General features: G+C 43.1%; 1 protein-coding gene across 1 annotated transcript in view; it reads right to left on the bottom strand.

Annotated features, from left to right (window-relative positions):
* Positions 1-25,354, bottom strand: part of SYNE1 (spectrin repeat containing nuclear envelope protein 1) — a 982,166-nt gene that overhangs the window by 681,069 nt on the left and 275,743 nt on the right. The window contains 5 exon segments of the mRNA XM_030198470.1: positions 3,153-3,293; positions 10,917-11,093; positions 14,612-14,779; positions 22,218-22,382; positions 23,651-23,759. Coding sequence (XP_030054330.1) covers positions 3,153-3,293; positions 10,917-11,093; positions 14,612-14,779; positions 22,218-22,382; positions 23,651-23,759 — 760 coding nt within the window.

Below are 25,354 nucleotides of genomic sequence, written 5' to 3'. Positions count from 1 at the left end.
TCCGCTAATAATATTCTGGATGTGGGGCATTTTGTCTGTCAAAGATGTACTTATTGTCAATATGCACTGCAGGTTAATGAAATTATTGTACCCCATTCTGCGGGCCAGCTTTACAGATTGCATACGCACACTGACTGCAATTCTACTCCATGTGTGTATGGAATCTGCTGCCCTTGTAATTTATGGTATATAGGGAAGACCATCTGTAAGATTAAAGCCCTTATTGCTCAACATTTGAGAAACTTGAGGTTGCAGCGGTTGGAAGCCCCTTTGGCGTCCCACTGGATAGAAGTGGGACACTCTGTTGAAAAATTAAAATTTCTGGTTTTGTGCCAGCTGAGCATGACCTGAGGAGGGAATGTTCCTTTGCAACTTTCTAGAAAGGAACAGCGTTTGATTTTTCCGTGGAATACAGTTGTACCATACAGGCTGAACAAAGAAGTGGATTGGTTAAGTGTGTAGGAGGAGTTTATTTTGGGGCTTTATTATGAGTTGGACTTCCGGCAATCCCCATGTGCATGTGCGGGCGTCTTTGGTATGCCCGCCATGCTGAATGTGAGCTTGTAGTGAGTTTGTTCCCAACCGTCAGCCAGTATATTTGTAAGGTATGTGTTGATTTGCAATTTTACAATATGTTATTGGGGTGAGGTACATAGTATGGGGGGTATGTTATAGTGATTGTTAATTTGTTTCAGATGCCTGACCCCTGATGATGCATTTTGCAGCGAAACATGGACCGTGTTGGGTCTGGCGTTTGTTAGCAACGGGTTTTAACAACTTTATGAACGCATACTGCAATTTCAGGAATTACAGTTTGTTTGAACCACACCTGCTATCTTGGAAGTGTGGAAAGTTTCTTGACCTGCTCATTTGACAGATACAGTTGATTCATACTGTGCCGGATGAGACATTGTACTGTTAAGTGATCTGTGGAATCTCATCTGAAGATTTGACAAGCCATATTTTGGCATCGACAATTGGCTTATGGACATCATGGTGGGCTAAGAGTGAGGACTATTCCGAGGAGGAGATTGTGGTCATATGGGTTTCTAATGAAGTACATTGTTTGATATGTATCTAATGTATGTGTATAGAAGCATAACTACATAAGTACGTAAGTAATGCCACACTGGGAAAAGACCAAGGGTCCATCGAGCCCAGCATCCTGTCCACGACAGCGGCCAATCCAGGTCAAGGGCACCTGGCAAGCTTCCTAAACGTACAAACATTCTATACATGTTATTCCTGGAATCGTGGATTTTTCCCAAGTCCATTTAATAGTGGTTTATGGACTTGTCCTTTAGGAAACCATCTAACCCTTTTTAAAACTCTGCCAAGCTAACCGCCTTCACCACGTTCTCCGGCAACGAATTCCAGAGTTTAATTACGCGTTGGATGAAGAAAAATTTTCTCCGATTTGTTTTAAATTTACTACACTGTAGTTTCATCGCATGCCCCCTAGTCCTAGTATTTTTGGAAAGCGTGAACAGACGCTTCACATCCACCTGTTCCACTCCACTCATTATTTTATATACCTCTATCATGTCTCCCCTCAGCCGTCTCTTCTCCAAGCTGAAAAGCCCTAGCCTCCTTAGTCTTTCTTCATAGGGAAGTCGTCCCATCCCTGCTATCATTTTAGTCGCCCTTCGCTGCACCTTTTCCAATTCCACTATATCTTTCTTGAGATGCGGCGACCAGAATTGAACACAATACTCAAGGTGCGGTCGCACCATGGAGCAATACAATGGCATTATAACATCCTCACACCTGTTTTCCATACCTTTCCTAATAATACCCAACATTCTATTTGCTTTCCGAGCCGCAGCAACACACTGAGCAGCAACACTGATGATACCTCTGTAGTTATGAGATTTTAAATATATTTTGTAATACAGAATAAATGTTTGAAGATTACACATAGCTGTGATAGTACTGTAAATATAAATTATTGGGGACAAAAGCAAACAAAATTTGATTCTAATTCACCTGGGGACAGGGAAATACTTAGTGTACCTGAATGTAGCTCACCTACAGCTACAACTGAGAAAGATGCCAGCTAAATCCAAAAAGCAAAAAACATATTCAAGGCAGCCACTTTTGGTGCTTAATTGGCGCACGTCTCTCTATGCACGAACTTATAGAATTGCCTTTCACACGCTTTTAAGGAAACTGGAACCAAAGTTATTGGTTGAATGTTTAGGATCAATAAAAAATATAAACAACTATTTGTACGTGCTACATTTATTTTACACTTGTTTCATGCGATCAGTCACGCGATTAAAACATTTAATCGATGAACAGACCTAATTTGTATGCAACATACTGTATGTTCTATCTGGCAGCCAGCACAGTAAATGAGTTCCAGTACAGGTTTTTGTTAAGTGCAGACCCATGCAGGAACCTAACCCTCTTTTCCCCATAGGAATAATCATTCACTTTCCGTGGTTTTGTGGAAACATAGGTATAGCTGGAACCTATTTTCCCATATGGACATTATTTCGGTATTTGCAAATTCGTGTTTGTAAAGTTTTTTATGAACCATACCATAGCGAGAACGTACTGTACTTGGAAAAGCAGAATCTAAGGTCAAATCCATTTACTCTTTATACAAATGAGGCCACACAAATGGCAAAACACTTGTGAAGATTCAGCAACTCCAGCACTGGGGGAACCAAGGCTAATGCTAGACAGACTTCTACGGTCTGTGTCCCGCAAATGACAAAGCACAGGCGAAGCTTCAACATCTCTAGTGTTGTAGATCACTTTATTGTCATGTGCTGCAAGTGAGGGTGCTGTGCAGGTCAGGGGGGAGGGAAGACATCTTGACTGGTAAGTTGAATACTGTCAGCAAGACTTGGGGTTGATATATGGCTATAACCAAGACTCCATGATGTTTGTGGTTGGCGTGGTGGAAACTTAAGTTTAAGCATGGGTGGCTTTGGCCCACACAGAGTGGTGAGTGCGGCTCTGGCCACCTTGTTGAATAGACTGGATAAACCCTGTGGGTTTTTTTATCTTCCATCATTTACTGTGCTACTGTGTTACAGTGAATCTCTGCACATAGTTCTGCATTCCTCCTGAACCCACCCCTGGTTTTCAAATCCTTCTAAATAAGCCACAACATTGCCAGTCTCTATACTAGTGTACTGTACCTTTGACTGCTCCAGTTCTGATGTTAGACTCTCTAAACTGCTAAAACTAAGACTGTGCTCGAGGAAGGTCTCTGCTTGCTTCAGCTGTTTGACTATAGTATCTTTAGCACCTTGAAACTGTTCCCAGTTGCTCATTGCGACCTAGATAAAGAGAAAAAGATTATGATTCATAACATGCTCCTTACCCACCAAAGTAATTTAGATAATTCTGTGGCCTGTAAGCATAATGAGCTATTCTAAAACATCCATTATCATCACTACAAGGTAAATATTCAGATAGTGTCACCCAAGTTAAGTGAAGCTGCTTGCTTGTAATGTCTGAGCCCTATTTAAATGGACAGAATCTTCCACGGCTCTCTGGAAAGATGGAAGCCTTTATTTTGTGTACTGTCCTATGCTCCCTTTGGCTTGATTTATTCACATTTGACTGGGGGGATCTTGAAAGAACAGTTCGAAACAGGAGGATGTTTTCAGAGTAAACCTGTTACAGGTAAGACACTTTCACCCAGATTCTATATTGCACGCCTAGAGATCTGTGCCGAAATCTAGGTGTATTCTATATCAATGCACTTAACTTCATTGGCTTAACAAACTAATCAGTGTTAATAACAGCACCTAACAAGAAATAATAAGCACTAATTGGCAATAATTCGTCTAACTTGTAATGTGTACAGGCAAAAGGAGGTGTGGTTATAGGCGGGGAAATGGGTGTTTCATGAGCGTTCCAAAATTTACACATGTTGTTATAAAATATGGCACTGTGCGGCTAAAACTATTTGCCAGGATTTACGCCATGTTTTCGTTAGTGTAAATGGAGGCATGCAGTTTTAGGTGCTGAGATATCAACTGAGCATTCTCTATATGCGCTGCGTAACCCTGGCAGCGCTATAGAAATGCTAAGTAGTAGTAGTAGTAGTAGTAGTATATGCCGCACCTAAATCTAGGTGCTGTTTATAGAATACGCTTAGGCGGAATTGTTTTCCACGCCGATTTTGGAGGTGTGCTATATAGAATCTGGCCCTTTGGGGGAATTCTATAAATGGTGCTGAAAAACAGTTGCAGGGAAAGATTGGCGCTAAGCGCTATTATCTAATGGTTGTGTGCTCCTTGTAGATAGTTCTTACTGCCGATTCCCATTCCCATCTCAGGGCGCCAGACCTATGCCTGCAGAAACCTGATGTAAATCCGCAGAGACTCATTATTCTGTAACACTGTGCCCAGCTTTTCAGAACGCACCTGGCCCACCCATGCCCATCCTGTGGCCACGTCCCCTTTTGTGTTACATGCTCTGGGATTTAGGTACCCAGTGTTCTAGAATGGCATGCAGCCAGATGAACCCAAATCCTAATTGTTGCCAGTTAACATCTATAATTGGTTGTTAGCATCCAATGATTGATGGCTAGCAGCTCATTAGCCAATTAAATTGCACGCATCTCAGGAGTGCACCCAATTTTGCTTTTTTCAGCAAGGTACACCAAAACATACAAGTGGAATACCCTAGCAAATGGATGTCTTTTAACTGGAAAAGGGGAATAACCCAAGATATTGCCAATGAACAGGGAACATTTCCATCAAAGTACCTTTTTAAGTAAGGTAACACAACCTGAAATTGCAAGAACACAATGTTAGGCAAATTTTATGACAGGGCAACAACTTTGGCATTATTTTATAGACAAGCAGGTGCTTACTTGTCTTTTATAAAATACTAGCATATGTAGAGAGAACACGCCTTGAATTTAGGTATGATTAGTTGCGCCTGCTTGAGAGCTGGAGTAAACGAAAGTGCATATTTTCTGATATTTCATTATCTATGTGCGTACACACTAAGTCCACCACATTCCACCTCTGGATATTCATCAATACATTCTTGCAATGTATCCAGCAATGCAAAGGATTTTGTGGTGTTATCTGGAACCACCATCATTCGTGCTCGGTATAGCAGGCTGCAGTGAGCTCCCACTGCCTTCAGATACACCGTTATAGACAAAACCTGCTTCTGTCAAATAACTGTGCTTTTAGCCAGATCAGGCACTATAAGAGTCTCTTTGCCATTGTGTTATACGGAGCTTTTTCCCAGGCTGCTGATAACATTTTTAATGCTTGAGGATAGTCTGAGCAGCTTAACCACTATGGGATTCGAATATTGCCAACTGGCTACTGAGCTACTTTGCTCTTTCCAATTCTAGTGACTTATCAAACAAAAGGTTCACTGGCAATCATTTCTCCAAACATGTAAGCATATCAGAACCCTCCACTCCTTCTTGAAATATTATGTCTGTTTCTAAAGGACAGATCTTTGACCTCTCACTCCAGTATTTCAATTTTGTGAAATTTATTTTTCCTTTGATCTGTGATTTCTGTGGTCTGCATAGCCTGCACCACCACTTTCTCCAAGGACACATATTTGAAACAGCCACGAGGAGCCCCACTATTTCAAATTTTATTTGGGGGTTTTTTTTCATAGTGCACTGTGTAACCACTAGGGGGACACCCTAATGCTGGTTCCCAGTTTCAAACCTCTCCATTAGCAGAGTTCTGAAGCAATGCAGTTCTAAGGAGACAGGTCAGAATGGTTTTGGTGGACAAAAACAAACTGAGGAACGTTGCAGGACATAGACAGGGAAAGACCTTTTTCTCTGCCAGAGAACACAAAATGATTCTGTCAATTCAGGCCACTCACTAGCATACTTACCCCCCCCCCCCCCCCCCCGGATTCTATATATGCAGACTAAAGTTGTGTCTGCAACTTAATTGATTAACGAGCCAATCAGTACCAATAATTGGCTGCTAAAAACTGATTATTGGTGATAATTGGCATTAATTGGTAGTTACGTGCACATCATATTCTATAACGCTGTGCGAGGAACTCCTATAGCACGTAATTTCAAGTGGGCATGGACAGAGGCATTTAGGGGGGAACATTCCAGGGATACTGAATTTATTCATGCACTTTGCTACAAAATAGACTCGATTGGTGCCTAAGGCCAAGATGCACTAAACTTAACGAGCCAACAACGTGGTTTTTAAACTGCTTCTAGCCAGTTCAACGAGCAAGTAGTAAACCGTGACATGCACAAAAGGGTTCTCTGAGCCATTTTCCTATCATGGTAGCAACTAACGAAAATGCAACGCAGATGAGCAAATTAGTATTATAATGAGATGCACTACCGTTTTCCGTGGAAAACCTAACAGGAGGTCTGCACCTCTCGTTGGGGCTGCTGTGAGGGAATCGGAAGGGGGGGAAAAAACGTCCAAAGTGCTTGTCAGGGACGTCCTTCTAAAGTGCCTAACATGGACGTTCTTCACTCAAAAACAAAAAAGGACGTCCCTGACGAGCACTTGGATGTTCCCCCCCCCCCCCCAAGATTTTTTTGTAGAAGTCTTTAGTTTTGAGAAGCAATACAATAGCATAGTACAAAACACATCCATTAACATGAACTAGTACAACTCACGGGTAGATACCCCAGAAGCATTTCGAGCAAACAGCAACAGCAAAATATCAGTTTAATAATCTCAAAGACCGCCGGAAAGAATCGGGACGTGCGAGGACGTCCAAATCAAAAAAACTATTTGGACGTCCCTTTTGATTATGCCCCTCCTCCAGGTCTCTCTCAGCCAATCACAGCGCATTTAGCTGGCCGACTGGCTTGGAAGGAAATCCCATGCAAATGAGCTAGCAGCGACCAGCTCATTTGCATGCGATTTCCTTGATGCATGCCTGTTTTTTACCGATTCGCTAAGGAATCGGTAAGGGAAGGGCTTTAACGATTATTTTAATGCATCTGCCCCTAAATTAGGCACCAACATTTACACCTGCTTTCAGCAGGCATAACTGCCAGCATCTAAAGCTAAGTGTTGTTTATGCACTTAGAGTTATTCTATAAAGGATGTGAACCTTTTATAGAATAGTGCTCAGTGCTTAAATTTTTCAGTACCATTTATAGAATCTAGTCCTGAGGGGTTAAAATTCTACATAGATCAGCTATAGTTAGGCATTAGTGTGCACCTATAGTGATGCAGACTAAGGGCTAGATTCAGAAGCGGAACCAGGTTGACGGAGTGGAGGGAAGGAAAGCGGCGCAAGAGCGGACTTCTGCTGGCGCCGGCGTACATTTTCAATGCAACATGACTTGAGAAAAAAAATAGGCGCCAGCAGAACTCCATTTCGGGGAGTGGCCGCTCCCCTGGCACCCCACCTAGCTACACAACTGGCTAGATTATATGTATGGTGCCAATAAAACCAGCACACAAAAAAGAAAAAAACATCTTATTTTATAAGCCACGCTTAAAGTTAGGTATGGCTTATAGAATATCACTTAAGCCCAGGAATCGTGACTAACTTTAGGTGCGGCCATTTGCACCAACTGAAACGTGGTGCAAATGGACGCCCCTACATTATGAGCATATTCCAGTTATTTTATAACAAAGCATGTTAATTTTAGGAATGCGCCCATTATGCCTATGACCCTCCCATTTCTGCGCCGCCTTTTTCATATGGTGTGTGTAAGTGCCAATTGAATCTAATTAATGCCAATAATTGCTTGTTAAGGAGCTAATATTAGCACTAAATAGCTCAATATTCAATTAAATTGTGCACATAAATTGCATGTACATCCAAATTTGAGCGCACAAGTTTTGGTGACTTTTACAGAATTAGGGGTTAAGTGTGAATTCTATATTGGCAATTGTACTCATAATTACTGTTATACAATACTAGGGTAAGTCCTCGTTTACATGACTAACTTTAGCCACGAGTACTTATGCTACCTCAATGGCTAGCCTAAAAGTTTGTGCCTAAATGTAGGCAGATAGATGCATAAATGCTGGCAGAGCTGGTGGTGGGAGGCGGGGTTAGTGGTTGGGAGTCAGGGCTAGTGATCGCCAGACTTCTACGGTCTGTGCCCTGAAAATGGCAGATACAAATCAAGGTCAGGTATACACAAAAAGTAGCACACATGAGTTATCTTGTTGGGCAGACTGGATGGACCGTGCAGGTCTTTCTCTGCCGTCATCTATTATGTTACTATCCAGCTCATTTTCGAAAGAGAAAGGCGCCCATATTCTGACCCAAATCGGGAGATGGGCACCTTTCTCCCGTGGGCGCCCAAATCGGTAGAATCGAAAGCCAATTTTGGGCGCTTCCAACTGCAATCTGTTGCGGGAACAGACAAAGTTGATGGGGGCGTGTCGGGGGCGTGGTTATCGGCCGAGCAGAGATGGGCGCCTTTGGCCGATAATAGAAAAAAATGGGTGTTTTTAGCGAGAATTTAGGTCACTTTTTTGGGACCCTTTTTTTTTCACGAACAAGTCCCAAAAAAGTGCCCTAAATGACCAGATGACCGCCGGAGGGAATAGGGGATGACCACCCCTGACTCCTCCAGTGGTCACTAACCCCCTCCCACCAAAAAAAAAACAACTTTAACAACTTTTGTTGCCAGCCTGTATGCCAGCCTCAAATGCCATACCCAGCTCCATCACAGCAGGTTGCAGGTCCCTGGAGCAGTTGTTAGTGGGTGCAGTGGACTTCAGCCAGATGCACCCAGGCCCATCCCCCCCTACCTGTTACACTTGTGCTGCTAAATGGGAGCCCTCCAAACCGCCCCCAAAACCCATGGTACCCACATCTAGGTACCCCCCTTCAGCCATAAGTGCTATGGTAATGGTGTAGAGTTGTGGGGAGTGGGTTTTGTGGGGGATTTGGGGGGCTCAGCACCCAACGGAAGGGCGCTATGGACTTGGGAGGTATTTTACTTTTTTTAAAAATTGTTACAAGTGCCCCCTAGGGTGCCCAGTTGGTGTCCTGGCATGTGAGGGGGACCAGTGCACTACGAATCCTGTCCCCGCCCACAACCAAATGCCTTGGATTTGTTCGTTTTTGAGCTGGGTGCCTTCGGTTTCCATTATTGCTGAAAAACGAAACCGCCCAGCTCAAATCCGCACAAATCCGATGCATTTGCCCGGCACAAACCGTATTATCGAAAAAGTGTTTGCGTTCGATTATGCCCCTCCACGTATTCTATAACCTGCCCCCCAAATGCTATAAATGCAGCCTTAAGTTGTGCATGCTGATTTGGCTGCACAGCCAAATTGTGTGCACAACTTAAATGATTAACAAGCCAATCAGCACCAACAATTGATACTTAATCAAATAGGTGCACTAATTGACTTTAATTAGAATTTATGTGACCAGCTTTCTAGGTGTATTCTGTAACACAGTGCAAGTAAATTCTAATGTACGCAGCTGAAAAGGGGGCATGGATATGGGCGTGGAATAGGCGGGTTGTGAGCATTTCAAAAAACTATGCACACTATTATAAAATACACCCGATCTGCACCAAATTTAGGTGTGGGTATTTAGGTCTGGTTTTTAGATGGCCTAACTTGGTGTGTCTAAATTTTAGGCGCAAGAACAGCATGTGCGCATATTCTATAAACTACACCTAATTTTAGGCGTAGTTTATAGAATCACGCTAACCACGTAGTTTTTTGGCATTGATTTTTTAAGACACCATTTATAGAATTTACCCCTGCTGTATGCAAGTGCTGGGTATGTCCCTGACCTGCCCATGCACCTCTCAGGTCCACGACCCCCCTTGCACTTAGGCACTTTGGATTTTGCGCACGCAGTTTAAAGAATACATCTTAGGGCAGTTATGCAAGTAACTGTCAATTAGTGCCAATTAGTACCAATTAACATCAATTAAAACCAAATGGTAGTTAATATAAATTAGTAGCTACTTATTCAATCAAGTTCCATGTGCAACTCACACTATAATTTGTGTATGCAACTTTGCATGCTAACCTCCTACGTCTAGAAATCTTTTTTTTTTTTTCGACATTGGCTATTTGCTAGATGTTTTTGGGTTCTGTGCATTTATCTTTTTGGTCCATTAAAAAAAAACTAAAAAACATTCAAGTGAAAAACAAACAAAATCAAACCATTGGTATGTAGGAGGAGCCAGCATTCTTAGTAGACTGGCCACACAGATATTCCAGGAAAGCAATAGGGCACCCTAGGGGGCACTGCAGTGGACTTCAAATAAATGCTCCCAAGTACACAGCTCACCATTGCTCCCTTATCTTGTTTGCTGAGCCTCCCAAAATCTACCCAAACGCAGGACCCCCAACTGCATACCACTAAAATAGTCCTTATGAGTGAAGGGGGCACTTATGTGGGTACAGTGGGTTTCTGATGAGTTTTGGAGGGCTCACAGTTTCCACCACAACTGGTTGAGGGAGGTATGGGCCTGGGTCCACCTGTCTGTAGTCACCACTAGACTACTCCAGGGACCTGCATGCTGCTCTAATGGACTTGAGTATAACATCTGAGACTGGAATAGAGGCTGGTAAGTAATGTTTTTAATCACATTCTTGGAGGATGGAAGGGGGTTAGTGACCACTGGGGACCCCTGATTCCCTCCAGTGGTCATCTGGTCATTTAGGGCTCTTTTTGTGGCTTATTTATTACAGGTCTAGACCAAAACATCCAACTTATAGCCCTGAATATTTTTGTTTTGTTCCATTATGGAAGAAAAACATCTAAGTGTTAGGAACGCACAGATCCTGCCCTTAAGATGCCCCTGACATGCCCCCTTGTGGTTTGAACACACTTCTGACAGGCTTCACAGAAAAACATCCAAAAACTGGTTTTGAAAATACCAATCTAGACGTTTTTGTGAGAAAAACATCCAAATACAGATATATGCCTCTTTTTAGATGTTTTCCTCTTTTGAAAATGAGCCCCACAGTACATTCTTAGCTCACCTGAAGGTGTTCTTCCTGCTTCTCCATTATCTGTTGCATGTTTTCCAGTGCCCCTTCTAACTTCTGCAGATCTTCCTGCACAGTGCCAGTCAACCCACCTTCTGCTCGCAGTTGCATAGCTTGAGCTATCTGATGCTGCACATCTTGCTTCTTTGCACGCAGCCTCTTTGTCTTTTGCTATAAATGGTTATTGAAAACAGATGGTTTCTCAATACAGTCTAGTGCACGGTGAATTACATCCATGCATATATAACAAGAATATACTTTAGTGGAGGAGTGAGGAACCTCCAGTTTTTGAGAGTTGCACACCAGTTGGGTTTTCAGGGTAGATCTACTGAATATGCAGGAGACAGCTTTGCATCAGTGGCGTAGCTACGTGGGGCCAAGGGGGCCTGGGCCCCCGTAGATTTGGCCCTGGATCCCCCTGCCGATGACCCTCTCGACCCCCTCTCCGCAGCCAACCCTTCCTCGCCGCCATCGCCTAGCTTTGCTGGCGGGGGGACCCCAACCCCCACCAGCCGAGGTCCTCTTGCTTCCCGCACAAGGCTTCGTTCTGTTTCTGACGTCAGACTCACAGAAACAGAACGAAGCCTTGCGCCAGAAGAAGAGGACCTCGGCTGGCGGGGGTTGGGGTCCCCCACCAGCAAAGATAGCCCACGGTGGTGGCGGGGGAGGGTTGGCAGCGGGAGGGAGGGTGACGAGAGGGTCGTTGGCGGGGGGGTCAAATATGGTGGTGGTGGCTGCGGTGGTCAAAAATGGCGGGGGGGGGGGGGGCAGTGGCGCCAGGGGGGGCTAAAATGTGCCCCCTCACCTCGGGCTCTGGACCCCCCCTGAAGTCTGGCTACACCCCTGCTTTGTATACAATTGAAACAGTGTGCGTGCAAATTTATCACATGCATATGCACTAGGGATATCATGTAAACCTCACTGGTGAGGACTGAAGCTAACCCACTAATGCATGCTACAGGGCTCACCATTCCTTCCCAATGGTCTGCAAACCCTAACGCTGGCTCCGAGCTGGTATAGGGTTTGACACGGACAGTGCACCAATGTTTGGCGCTCTGCTCGCTGATCATTGAGGAGGAATACATTTAGCATGCATTTGCATGCTACTTGTACTAAGAGCCCTGTTTTGCACGCATTTGCATGCTAGTTGCATTCAGAGCCCGCGAGCGCATTGTTTCATGTGCTTGGGGGCTCTGATCATAGGACAGCAGCAACCGCAGGCACTAGTATGGCACTAACAGCTTGTAGCGCCTGCGTTTGCTTCTGATCATCGGCCCATAAGGCTTTAGTAGTAGAATACATAATGCTGTATTCTTGCATTGTTAATAGCTTTACGCCCAGAGAGGAGAACGAGAACATAAGAAAGTAATAATGGTTATTTAGAGCAAGTAAAACAAGTTTCACTCATTGAGTATGTTGGTAGGGATGATATGTACATTGTCTATGATCACAGGAGCCAACTTTTCAAAATGAGTGAGGGTGCTAAACTCAGTGAAAATTACTCTTCCACGGACATAGTGAAGGAGTTTGTTCAATATTGGGGGTGCTCAAGCACCCACATCACCCACACAGCTGGCTCTAAGACTTAAGCAATCACAGGCCCACATGATGACCAAATTTGTTTTTGCTTGACACTGCAATGGTGTGTTGTATCCATCCCTGGTGGTCTCCCATTTAGACTGGTCTATTTAGCTTCTGAGCTCTGACATGTTTAGGCTCTCTCAGAACACCATTGCTCACTTCTATGCTTTTGTACCAAGTACTCTCCTATATCTAGGTTTTTAGTTTTTCGCTATTTTATTTACAGAATATACATTTAAGGATGTAGTTATCAATGTGGGCTACTGTTAAGATATGTTAGTGTAATGTTTTTTAATCTGGGGCTCCTGGATCTTTAATCAGGCTCCTGGGAGGGTCTGCGGTTTGACCCAGGGCTTTGATACTTCTGATTTGGGAGTCGTGTGTCTGGCGCAATGAGGGGGGGCACGTTTAGGCTGCTCTGGATGAAAAGAGGCTGGTAGAGTGGTGGCAAGCAAGGTTCTAGCTCTGCCTAAGTTCTGGGGCCTGTTTAGCACTATTTAACTGTAAAAGCCCTGATATTCCAGGCCTTTACCAATCGTAAAGAAGCCTGTGGCAGACTGAAGTTTCTGCGCCTGTGCAGTTAACGTAGGGGAGACTGAAGGGATATCCCAAATATGCTCTCAGCACTAATAAAATAAATGTTATCTTTTAGCGAATGGGTGGTGCATGCTCATGGAAAACTTACCACAGGACACCTGAGTGCACCCTGCGGAAGGCCATTTTAAGGTGCGGTAAGCGTGCGTTAATGCTTACCCCAGCAGAGTAAAAGGGCCCCTTTGTATGCTGCTCCTCTGCTGCCCTTTGTCTCCTCTAGAATCTTATTTCTTTGGAAGACAATCATAAACTGTTACCCAACTGTTTCATACAATGCAAATGTCATTTGTGACATCATAGTTAAAGTGGTTCAACTGAAAACCAACCCGTGAGTGTGGTATCCTTCAGAACTCTCTCTCTCTCTCTGATGTATCCATCAAAGCCAGGAAAAAAAAGAAGAACAGTACTGTAACTGTAAAATCTGCCCAGCTGGTATTCAGCCGCAACGATTGTATTTTTTTTTATACTGGCGGCGGCGGTTAAAAATAATCTTGATAAACAGTGCTGGTATCTGGATAGAGCAGCGACTGGTAGCATGAACCATATATTTAGTGCCACTAACTGGACAGCGATCAAATAACTTGGGTTCAGCCGCAAACAGTAGTAGAATGACTATACTGGACTTCAAGAAGTCATCAGGTGGGGGAGGGGGCACTTAAAGGGAGAGGCAGTTACTAATTTAAACACCTTACTGGTAAGACTGGGTATGCATTTTCATCTTTATCTGCTGTCATCTTCAGGTAATTGGCTGCTCTTATCTCTAACAAACAGCATATTGTGTAACTATCAAAGGCAAAAGTTGCTCCGCTTACTTAGTAAACCTGTCCGGATTCTTCAGCATAGGTTTAGTTTAAAATACATGCACTTGTGTTACAGACAATAGAATGAAATCCTTAGTCTGCAGTGTGTAATGTGTCCTGAAATGTGTTAAGTATTTTGGTAGGTATGAAAAAGATATTGCATCCGTAAACCAATGGAAGAATTAAATGCCTTATACATGTAGAACAGCAATGATTAAAACCCGATCTGACTCCTCCCCCCTCCAGTTATTATAACATCCATGGGATTCCTAAGAAATATAAAGGTTGCAGCAATTACTGCCCAGCAAAACTAACATACAGTGTTTGTAACATAATATCTATCCATGGTTTTCATTTTAAGCCAAGGCTTTAATTAGGAGAATGACCGATTTTATTTTCAGTCCATTGTATCCCCCTCTTCCCCATCACAAAAATAAAAAATGAGGAAAGACTTTTGGACATAATTGACTTTCAGATGATAGTATTTTATTTTGTGAGGGAGAAGGGGGCACCAGGCATTTCACCTATTCTCCCAATCTTCCAGCTCAATCAGAACTGGCCTCTTTTAGACTGCAGCTGATCCTGTCATTATTCACACCTAATATTTCCATATTAAGCGTGCAAAGATGTCCAAACTTTAACATTTAATTGGACCCTTGTTCACCCCATGCATACAGCAGGCACAAATGAAAGAGCCTGTTCAAACACTTCTACCTGGTGGTACAGCAGTGACTGCTGTGCCTCTAATAAGCTCTCTGTATTCAGGATCTTATCAGCCTCAGCTTCAACTTCTTTGGAGCTGCTAATCAAGTTCTCCACAGCATGCTTGGCTTCCTCCTTGTACTGGACACAATCCTCAGTGGTGTCTAACAGCTTCTCAGTCTGCAATTCAAAGCAAATAAAAGCACTGAGGTGTTGATATTAAAACCAGCTAAAGTACAGAGCAAGCACCAAAAAAAAGATATTATTCTGTTTTTTTATGAGGCACAGGGAAAGAGAAAACTGTGCAAAATCAATATTTTTCTAGATACAAACAACTCATTCCCTTTCCTAAAGTGCATGGTAGCAGATATTTCTAGAAATACACATTAGATTTTACTTACTGCCTTTCTGAATAAATTCCCCCAAGATGATGTACAGCAAGGATGAGCCATACAGAAGCGTAGACAGGTTGAGGGCGCGGGGGACGAACGACCTGAGAGTGGACTGCCGACAGCACAGGTGCATATTTTATATATGACAGATAACGTCAAAAATAGGCACCGTTGCCATCGGAAGTCCGTTTGGGGGAGCAGCCGCTCCCCTGGTGACCCACCTAACTATGCCTCTGGAGCCACATATTGACAATTACAGCAGTAAAAATATTCAAATAACAATATACAATATAGCACAGTATGCTACTTACAATAGAAACATAGAAGAAAATGACAGTAGATACCCAAGTGGCCCATCCAGTCTGCCTATCCTCAGCAACCACTAACTCTTCCTTTCCTAAGGGATCCCATATGCCTGCCCACTCTTTCTTAAATTCTGACACAGTTCTCATTTCCATGACCCCCACTGGGAGGCCATTCCACACATCCACTGCCCTTGCCGTGAAGAGTAATTTCTTAGATTCCTTCTAAGCCTATTTCCTCTTTTTTCATCGTATGCTCCCTCATACCTGAGTTTTCCTTCATTTGAAAAAGGCTCTCCTCCTGTACATTAACGCCACTGAGGTATTTAAATGTCTCTATCATATCCCTTCTCTCTCGCCTCTCTTCCAGTGCATACATGTTAAGGTTCCTAAGCCTGTCCCTATATGTTTTATGACTGAGACCACTTACCAATTTTGTAGCCGTCCTCTGGACCGACTCCATCCTGTTTATATCCTTCTGTAGGTGCAGTTTCCAGAATTGTACACAGTACTCTAAGTGGGGCCTCAACAGAGACTTAGCACCACTCCCCTGGATTCTTGTAACCCAAGTACATGACCCTGCATTTCTTAGCATTAAATCTTATTTGCCAGTCGTCGGACCATTCTTCAAGCTTCTCCAGATCCTTCCTCATGCCATCCACACCCCAGTGGCATAGCCAGACCTGACATTTTGGGTGGGCCCAGGGCTAATATGGGTGGGCACTGTGTATATTGGTATGAGTAGTGTTTCTTGGGACACTACAAAATAATGCCTTAGAATGAACTTGATGATGAATTTCTAAGTAATCTGCCCAACAGCTGCCCTGCATCAATATAAACCATATACATACTTAATGGAAAAATAAATATTAAGTCTACTATAATGGCAAACATCTCAACACACATGACAGGATTCTGCAATATAATTACAGCAATATATACTTCAAACTTTGCAAACTTTAACACCAATTCCAATAACAATACCTTTACAAAGGCAGCAGTGAATATACACAATAGCACTAAGCATTCCATTGGAAAAGTCAGACAAGTCACTCATAGATCCCCACACAAACCAGCATACTCAGTCAAATGAAGAACACAAACCAACCCTCATCAATTACAGAATAAAGGACCAAAATTTAGAAATTGTCCTGTAACCTGACATCAGCCCTTCCCTAAACCCCCTCCTATCCATCCCTATAGTCCGTCATCAGCTTTTCCCTTCCCTACCCCCCCCCCCAACCATAGCCCAGCATCAGCTTTCCCTCCCCCCCTCCCATCCATCCCCATAGACTGCCATCAGCCCTTCCTGAACAGATTTGAAGAAGCATGCTCTAGGCATGGTTTGGGCAAAAGTTAAAACTACATGTGTTTCCTAGGCCTGGGTGGGGGCGACAGCGACACTGATGGCAGCCTCAGCCGGCACAGAACATTTCCCGTTCAGCTCAACTTCGGCGCTGTGATGCACACGCACTGGGGGCGGGGAACAAAGAGCAAGGCAAAGCACTACTACTACTACTACTATTTAGCATTTATATAGCGCTACAAAGCATACGCAGCGCTGCACAAACATAACTGCTGCACAAACATAACTGCAGCCAACTGGGGGGGGGGGGGGGGGGACAGGCCATCTCCCACCCCACCACCCAGGATCTCCCAGCCAGCCACTCCACCACCACCACCCAGGAACTGCAACCACCTGGGGGGGGGGGGGGGGAACAGGCCATCTCCCACCCCACCACCCAGGATCTCCCAGCCAGCCACCCCATCACCACCACCCAGGAACTGCAGCCACCTTCACAAGGGCAGCAGGAAAGAGCAGAGAGCCGAGGAGAGGGAAGGAGTTTTGGCCACCAAGTCACTGGCATTCGGCTGCCTTCACACTCTCACTCGCCGAGCAACCCCCCCCCCCCCCCAACGCCTCACACGCATTCGGGACAACCGGTTTCGCCACCTCTCTCCCTCTGTCTTTCACCTCCTTGTAGGCGACCCAGCATCTCTCTCCCCTCCCCGACGTCAAACTCATACCTGAGGTCGCCCACCAACAATTCCACAGCTTTCCTTCTCCGGTGCCCCATCCCCTATGACAGCTTCTCTCTCTCTGTGGCATCCCGCCTTGCCGGAAACAGGAAGTTGAGCACAGAACCGGATGGGGAGTGAGGAAGGCACTGAACTATGATGTGCAGGCTGCAGCTGTAGCGCAACCGCTACAATGACGGACCTGCCTACAGCTTCCGTATCAGGACTCGGGGGGATGAGGACTGGACAGCTGCCGGCTGTCTGGATGGGCCTGAGCCGAGATTGGGTGGGCCTAGGCCCACCCAGGCCCACCAGTAGCTACGCCCCTGCCACACCCTCCATGGTGTTCACCATATTACAGAGTTTGGTATCATCCACAAAGAGACAAACCTTACCAGTCACACCTTCCGCAATATCACTCACAAAGATGTTAAAAAGAGCTGGCCCAAGGACCGACCCCTGCGGTACATCACTGATAACATCCTTTTCCTCAGAGCAAGCTCCATTTACCATTACCTTTGGTCTCCTTCCATTTAACCAATTTTTAACCCAGTCAGACCCTATATTGAGGGCACTCAGTTAATTTATCAGTCGCCTGTGCAGAACTGTGCCAAAGGCTTTGCTAAAATCCAAGTACACCACATCTAGCACTCGTCCCAAGTACAACTGTTTGCTCACCCAATCAAAGAAATCAATCAGGTTTGTCTGACATGACCTGTCTCTAGTGAAACCATGCTGCCTCGGGTCCTGTAGTCCATTCAATTCGAGAAACCTCACAATTCTCCACTTTAGAAGCGTTTTCGTTAGTTTGGTCACAACCGAGGTCAGACTGACAGGTCTGCAATTTCCAACCTCCTCCTTACTTCCATTCTTGTGCAGAGTGACCACATCCGCCCTTCTTCAGTCCTCTGGGACTACTCCAGACTCTAAGGAAGCATTGAATATGTCAGAAAGCGGAGCTGTCAGTACCTCTCCGAGTTCCTTGAGCAACCTCAGATGTACCCCATCAGGCCCCATCGCTTTGTCTAGCTAGCTCCTCATGAACACAGTCTTCTGAGACTCGGTCCCAGTATACCATCCATCCATCCCCATTAGCATTTGTTTTCTGTTGTCCTACCCCTGGCCTTTCATCCAAGAACACAGAACAGAAATAATTGTTAAGCAGTTCAGCTTCATTCTTATCAGCTTCTACATATTCCTCCCCCTCAGCTTTGCTCCTCACAATGCTATTATGGCACTTCTTGCTATCATTTATATATCTGAAAAATGTCTTGTCTCCCAATTTTACCATATCAGCTATCTTTTCTTCCATTTGCCTCTTTACATTCCTGACAGCTTTTCCAGCTTCTCTCAGCTTTCCCAGATATTTTTAATCTGTCCTCCTCTTTCTGAGAGTTCTTGTAAAGTTTAAAGGCTAACCTTCTTTCCCTTACCTTTTCAGCTACTGCGTTCGAGAAACAGAGCAGCCTTCTTTTCCTCTTACTTTTATGTAATTTTTTAACATAAATGTTTGTCGCCTTTAAAATATTTCCTTTCAGTTTTGCCCACTGCTGTTCTACTTCCTTCAGCTGTTCCCATCCAACTAACTCTTTCCTGAGAAATTCCACCATCTTAGCAAAGTTAGTTCTTATACACAATAAAACATCTTAATAGACAGCACAGGGTGTAAGCAGAGGTGGAACATATTGACAGATCAGATAGAATAACAAGAGTTAGAAATACTGGTCACTAACTTAAGGAAATTACATGTGTAGTCAGAAAAGGTGCATGGAAATGACCTCAGCTAGAGTTTGAGTTGGTAAGCAAGTTCTGCTGCAGTATGTGCAGCTGGTTTTAGTCTTTGTCTGCATGATTCTATATATTGCACCTAGAGTTCTGCGTCTAAATCTAAGCGTATTCCATAACAATGCGCATAACTTAATTGGCTTAACAAGCCAATCAACGCTGTTAACAGCACTTAACAAGCATTAATAAGCAGTAATTGGCAATAATTAGAATTCACGTGCATAAATTGCTAAGCGTATGCTGTAACTCACTGTGCCTAAATTCTAATGCACACACCAAAAAGGGGAATGGTTATAGGCAGGAAAATGGGCATTTCATGGGTGTTCCCAAATTTACACACATTGTTATAGAATATGGCCCAGTCCTCATAAATCTATGTGCTGGGATTTACACCACATTTTCAATGGTGTAAATGGATGCACTGGGATAAGTGTATTCTATATACTGTGCTTAAATCTTATATAATACGCTTAGGTGAAAATGATTTCTCTGTGGATTTTCAAGGCACCATATATAGAATCTCCCCCTATGTGTGTTACTAACTAGTTAGTTCATTCTTCCGTTAAAGGCTTGGGGGAAGATCCAAGCTTTCACCTGCTTTCTGAAGTACAGACAATCTCGCACTGAGCAAACCCTCTCTGGAAGTGTGTTCCAGGGTGTGGGGGCTACTTTGCTCATTGGCAGGTGTCAGATTGCATGATTTTTCTTTGGAAAGGATGTGGTTAGGAATACTCCATGGGAGGTCCTTAGCGACCTTGGAGGTGTGCACAAGGAGATCCTGTTCAAGTACTCTGGCTCATTTCCTTTAAGGGCCTTGATGATCCGAGTTCTAAATTTAGCTCTATATTTTACTGGTAGCTAGTGAAGTTTTTGCAGAAACAGTGGGGCCAATATTCACATTGTGGGGGTTAGTCCAGCTAACTCCCGCAATCAGCGCTAATGCTAGATATTCAATGCCGGACTATTTCCAGTAACTGGCATTGAATATCTGGTTCATTTTTGGCTGGTTTGAACTTAACCGGCCAAGTTGATATTCAGCACTGACCAGTTAAGTTCAAACCAGCCAACGATATACCAGCTATACATATGGCCAAAGATGGCCACCAAACCCATTCTAAAAATTAGTGGATAACTGGTCACTAGCCGCTAACTGGCAGTATTCAGTGGGAGATTGCCAGCTATCTCCTGTTGAATATCGCTGGATAGCTGGCTATGTACCATCTAACCGGCCTTGTGCCATTCCTGGTCAGTTAAATGGTTTTGAATATCAGGGGAGGGGGTGGTTATATAATCAGGTTGTGCTGAATCAATTAGAACTGGTGCAAACCCTCTGTAGTCAGACCAATGTGAGTCAATGTAACCATAAGGGTTGGAAACAGAGGGCCCACAGAATGGGAGTTTTGCCTAGATAGAAACATGAGTGCTACATGTATTGCATATTTCATTTATAAGCACACGGTGTGCCTGCTGCATGTCTGTGCTATACATGCACTTCAGGGAAACTGATGTCATTTTCCAAAGATATTTTCACAACTTAACCGACCATGAACCATTTAATTTTAAAAGGACATCGCATTTCATTGCATTATTTTTTTATGAATAAAAAAATGTGATCATCTCTGGGAAAAGGTGACTAAAGTAGCAATTCCGAAACGTTAAGACTGGCCGATTTATATCATGAGTTTATGAAAATCATGTTTGAACTTCTGTAACTTTTACATTTTTTCACATAAAAGGATGGGTTTAGACTGTAGTATTATAAATTGTTTGCTGTAACAGAATTCAAGAAAACCTGAATTTTTGCTTCTGGTGACTTTTGTAATTTTTTTCTAGAGATGGTCACATTTATTACTTCTATTTCAAAATTCTCAAAAGAGTTATTTTTAAAGTGGCATTTGAACAGAGAAGGACTCAACAAACAATTGCATCCATCAGGTTATTAGCGTTTAGTTTGTAATCCATCTGAAATCTGATCACTTTGGAAACTTATCCCACTCAATTACATTTGGATGGTAATTGTATATACTATTTTCATAAGTAAAATGCTGATTTACACATACAAATGCCTCTTTTTATAAACCAACTTGCGTATGTATTTTGCTGGTAGATGTATATAGAGGCAGAGCACGGGTGACTTTGCAAGTATGCGCACAGATGATACAATATGCTAATCTATGTGCCAACTTGCACAATGCAGGTGCGGATATTTACATCCACTCAAGAGCAGGGGTTAGTGTTCATGCCTACAAAGTAGGCCCAATTTCTGCTGCTTATGTTAGTATTCTAGAAAGACACATAAGCCTCAATGTGTCTTTATAAAATAGAGTTTAATCATCTTAAACCAGGCATCCTGTTATAAAATGATACTCCTAGGGGTCCTTTTACAAAGGCGCGCTGAAAAATGGCTTGCGGTAGTGTAGGCGTGGGTTTTGGGTGTGCATCGATCCATTTTTCAGCACGCCTTTAAAAAAAGGCCTTTTTTTATTTTATTTTTTGCCGAAAATGGACGTGCGGCAAAATCAAAATTGCCACATGCCCATTTTGGGTCTGAGACTTTATTGCCAGCCATAGACCTAGCGGTAAAGAATCTGGGTGGTAATGACCTACGTACATCAGATGCCACTTGGCACGTGTCCATTATGCCCAAAAATAAAAAATATCTTTAAGACGCACGTAGTGGATGCGCGCCAAAATTGAAATTACTGCAAGGGCCATTTGTTAACAGGGCGGTAACTCCAATTTGGCTTGCGTTCGGTGCGAGTAGGTGCCTACCCGGCTTAGTAAAAGGGGCCTCTAGAGCGCTACAGAAAGCAGGAATACTGAAAATAAAGCTGTAGAGTAGCAGGAAGAAAATCATGATGATGAAATCAATACATTACAGTACCATCAATGACAACGAGAAGGAAGGGATACATTCCATCAATTCTATGCTTAAAACCCAACTTTCTGAAAGGATGTATACTGATTTCTCTCAATGCAAATCAGGAACCACAGGATGCAGCTTCATAGCCCCTCTGTGTATCTCTGAATATGCTCCTTCCTCTGAATTAAAATTGTTAGTTGCTATGTGCTGATGAACGTTATACAGTACATCTAACTTTAAAAGAAATCATACTGTACCTCTGTAAGCAAAGTCAATAGTCCTTTGAAGTCACTGGAGACCTTAGACAGCTTATCACCTTGCTTCCTCACGTCTTTCTCAGATGAAATCTCAGTTAAATTGGCAAGCCTGGATTTCAGCCAGCTGAGGTTGCCTTCTTGATGGCCCATATCTTGCCTGATGTCCTGCTCCAGATTTATAGAGATAACAACTATTAAAACTATTTAAAAAGCATTTACAACACAGAAGATCATCATATTCTCTAACCTGATCAAATATGGAGATCTGTCAGATGGCTTAGGTGTAGAATAAAGAAGTGTGGGAAGTCTGGGTCTTGGGTTAGGTACAAAAAGCAAAGCTGAATGTGAAGTGATTATATAGCTTTGTTAAACTCAAAGGGACAGATGAAAAGTGAAGAAATATGGATCAGCAGTAAAGCTTTGGTGCACTCTTACTGTAATTATAACTGATGAGGAGTAATAGGTCCTTATCATGAAGCATAAGTGATAGAGTATCTTGGCTATACTGCCAGATAACACTAGCGAAATGGTCAGCCTGCCATAGCTGACAGCTGAAAGAACCCCTTTAGTGCAGAAGGTGAGTGGCAAGGGAAAGCAAGAATGAAGACCAAAGTTAGAGTGGCATAGGAAGGGACTACTGGGAATGGTCCTTATCTATCAACTACCTCTAGGCTACAATGGGGTCAAAATTCAAAGCAATCTAAATGGCCAAGAGAGGCTCCTGGCTTTTTAAATCACTTGTGCAAGGCTATCTGAGGATATCCAATGAGACATAACTGGATTGCTCCTCTGAATATCCCCTCTAACCACCTAAGCTGAAGCTGGCTAGTTTGTGGCCAATCCAGAGACAAAGTTGGGGGCACAGCAGAAACTTAGCCGGTTAGTGGCAACTTTCAGTCTGCTAACTGGCTACGTATTCACATATATTTAGAACAGCAAAACAGCTGTCCTAATATTATGTGACGAGTTTACCAGGCACCAGTCTGAATATCAGCTGGTGCCCAGTTAACTTCCTGTTCGGCAGTCATACCTGGATATTAAATTCTAGGAGCCGTACATGCTCAGGCATTGACTATCTCAGGTTAGTTCAGCTTGCAGCCAGAAGCAGCTTGCAAGTCATTCACTGCCGCAGTATGAATATCGACTGGTATATTCTTGATTTATCAGTGCAACATGCCAATTGAATTACAGCACAGACTCTTCGTCTTTGAGGGATGTGCATGACAAGAACAATTTTAAGGCAGTCCAATTCAAGATGGGCACCATAGACTGATTTTTGAGGGGATATTCTGCCTCATTGTGTATATGTGCAACCTGGACAAAGAACTACATGCTGGTTGATTTGCAGATAGTGCCAGTCAAATGAGCAATGAAAGCTGTGACAGCTTCTTTGATTTCACTGGACTGTTTGTGCCATATATGTAAGATCTAACCTTTGTTGTCATTTTAAATTGTCTGTACTTGGTAGTATCCTTGGCATTATTTTTAATCTGTTTCATCTGAAGCTCCTTCGAAGATATCCAGGCAAGTAATTCAGAAAATCTGGAAAGAAAATGGTAGTAGCACACTGTATGATTAGCTAAGCATTACTGATATACCATCAACATCACCAAGGGTCATCTTTGATACAAAGATTGGCAAACTTAATGTGCCAGTTCCCTTTATGAGCTTGTAATTATTTTTAGATCCGTTTATTAGAACCAATAAAATATACTTATACAGAAAACCAACATTTTCTGTGATGATATAATACCAAATTCTTAACACATACCAATATTTTATATCTGCAACCCCCATTCTCCCCCTACCCCATACTCGCATTGGGATAGGTGTGTCTATTTTAGGTGGATCTGCCTTTTCAACATACATTAAATTTTCAAAATACAACTTCTTGCATGGGATGGTAATGTTAATCACAATGGTTCCCAAGTTGCCTGAAAAATTTTGCCTCCAGGGCTTTGAAGGTCAGATACTCCCTGTTGCTCTAAATGCATATGGCTGATTAAATAAATATGCCACCTGGATAAAGTAGAACTGCAACCAGGTTAACAGATTAGTTTTAACTTCAAATAACATTGCATAATGTAGAACTCTCTTAAATCCATCTACGATCATTCCACTAAAAGAATAAAATTTAGACATCCATGGTAACTTGTACATTCCAACAGCTTCAATATCACTTGTAGTAATTTTTGTCAAAAGTCATAAATCAGTGTACATTTCCAGAACATATGCCTAAGTGTTGCCTGTTCTAGACCACATCTGGGGCATTTGGAGTGTGAACTCAAACCAGCTTTGTATGCTCTAGTCAGTGCTATGTATAATCTAAGTATAAATTTATATGTTTCTTGATGTAACACATTATGGGGTCCATTTTCTAAGGTGCGGTAAAAAGTGGCCTGCGGTAGTGTAGGCATGGGTTTTGGGCGCGCGCGCAGAATGATTTTTCAGTGCACCTACCAATAATGCCTTTTAAAAACATTTTTGCTGAAAATGGACATGCGGCAAAATCCAAATTGCCGCACATCCATTTTGGGTCTCAGACCTTACCACCAGCCATAGACCTAGTGGTAAAGAATTTGGGCGGTAATGACCTCCGCATGTCAGATGCCACTTGGCGCGCGTCCGCTATGCGTGCCAGAAAATAAAAAAATATTTTTCAAATGTGCGTAGCAGATGCGCGCCAAAATGAAATTACAGCAAGAACCATAGTCGGGCGGTAAGTCCATTTTGGCGCACGTTGGACATGCGTAGAGCCTTACGCGGCTTAGTAAAAGGGGTCATATGTGACTAGTCTTTGATTCGTTGTAAATAAGACTTTAAGCAGTCTCCTGTAATGTTACACTCTAGATCTTGAGTTAAATTTGTAATTATGTAAATTAGTACAACTTATAAATACTGCCAGCCTGCCTTGTCCACAGTCACACTTATTTTTTGAGTGTGTGTTTTTCTAAGGAAAAGAGAGGGAAATTACTTGCCAGACACTGAACACTCAAGGACTGATAGGGCCTGCCTGAGGGGAACTCCTGCCAATTCGACCTGGACCCAGGGACACTTGTAAGGGGATACTACGTGTGTTATGTCAACTTGCATGCAATAGAAAACTTTTATTAATATGTGAAATGAATTGAACAAAT

Source organism: Microcaecilia unicolor, chromosome 3 (genome assembly GCF_901765095.1).
Source record: "Microcaecilia unicolor chromosome 3, aMicUni1.1, whole genome shotgun sequence".
Classification (NCBI taxonomy): Eukaryota; Metazoa; Chordata; class Amphibia; order Gymnophiona; family Siphonopidae; genus Microcaecilia; species Microcaecilia unicolor.
Note: the sequence above shows the minus strand (reverse complement) of the source record. Positions and strands in the feature narration are given on the sequence as shown.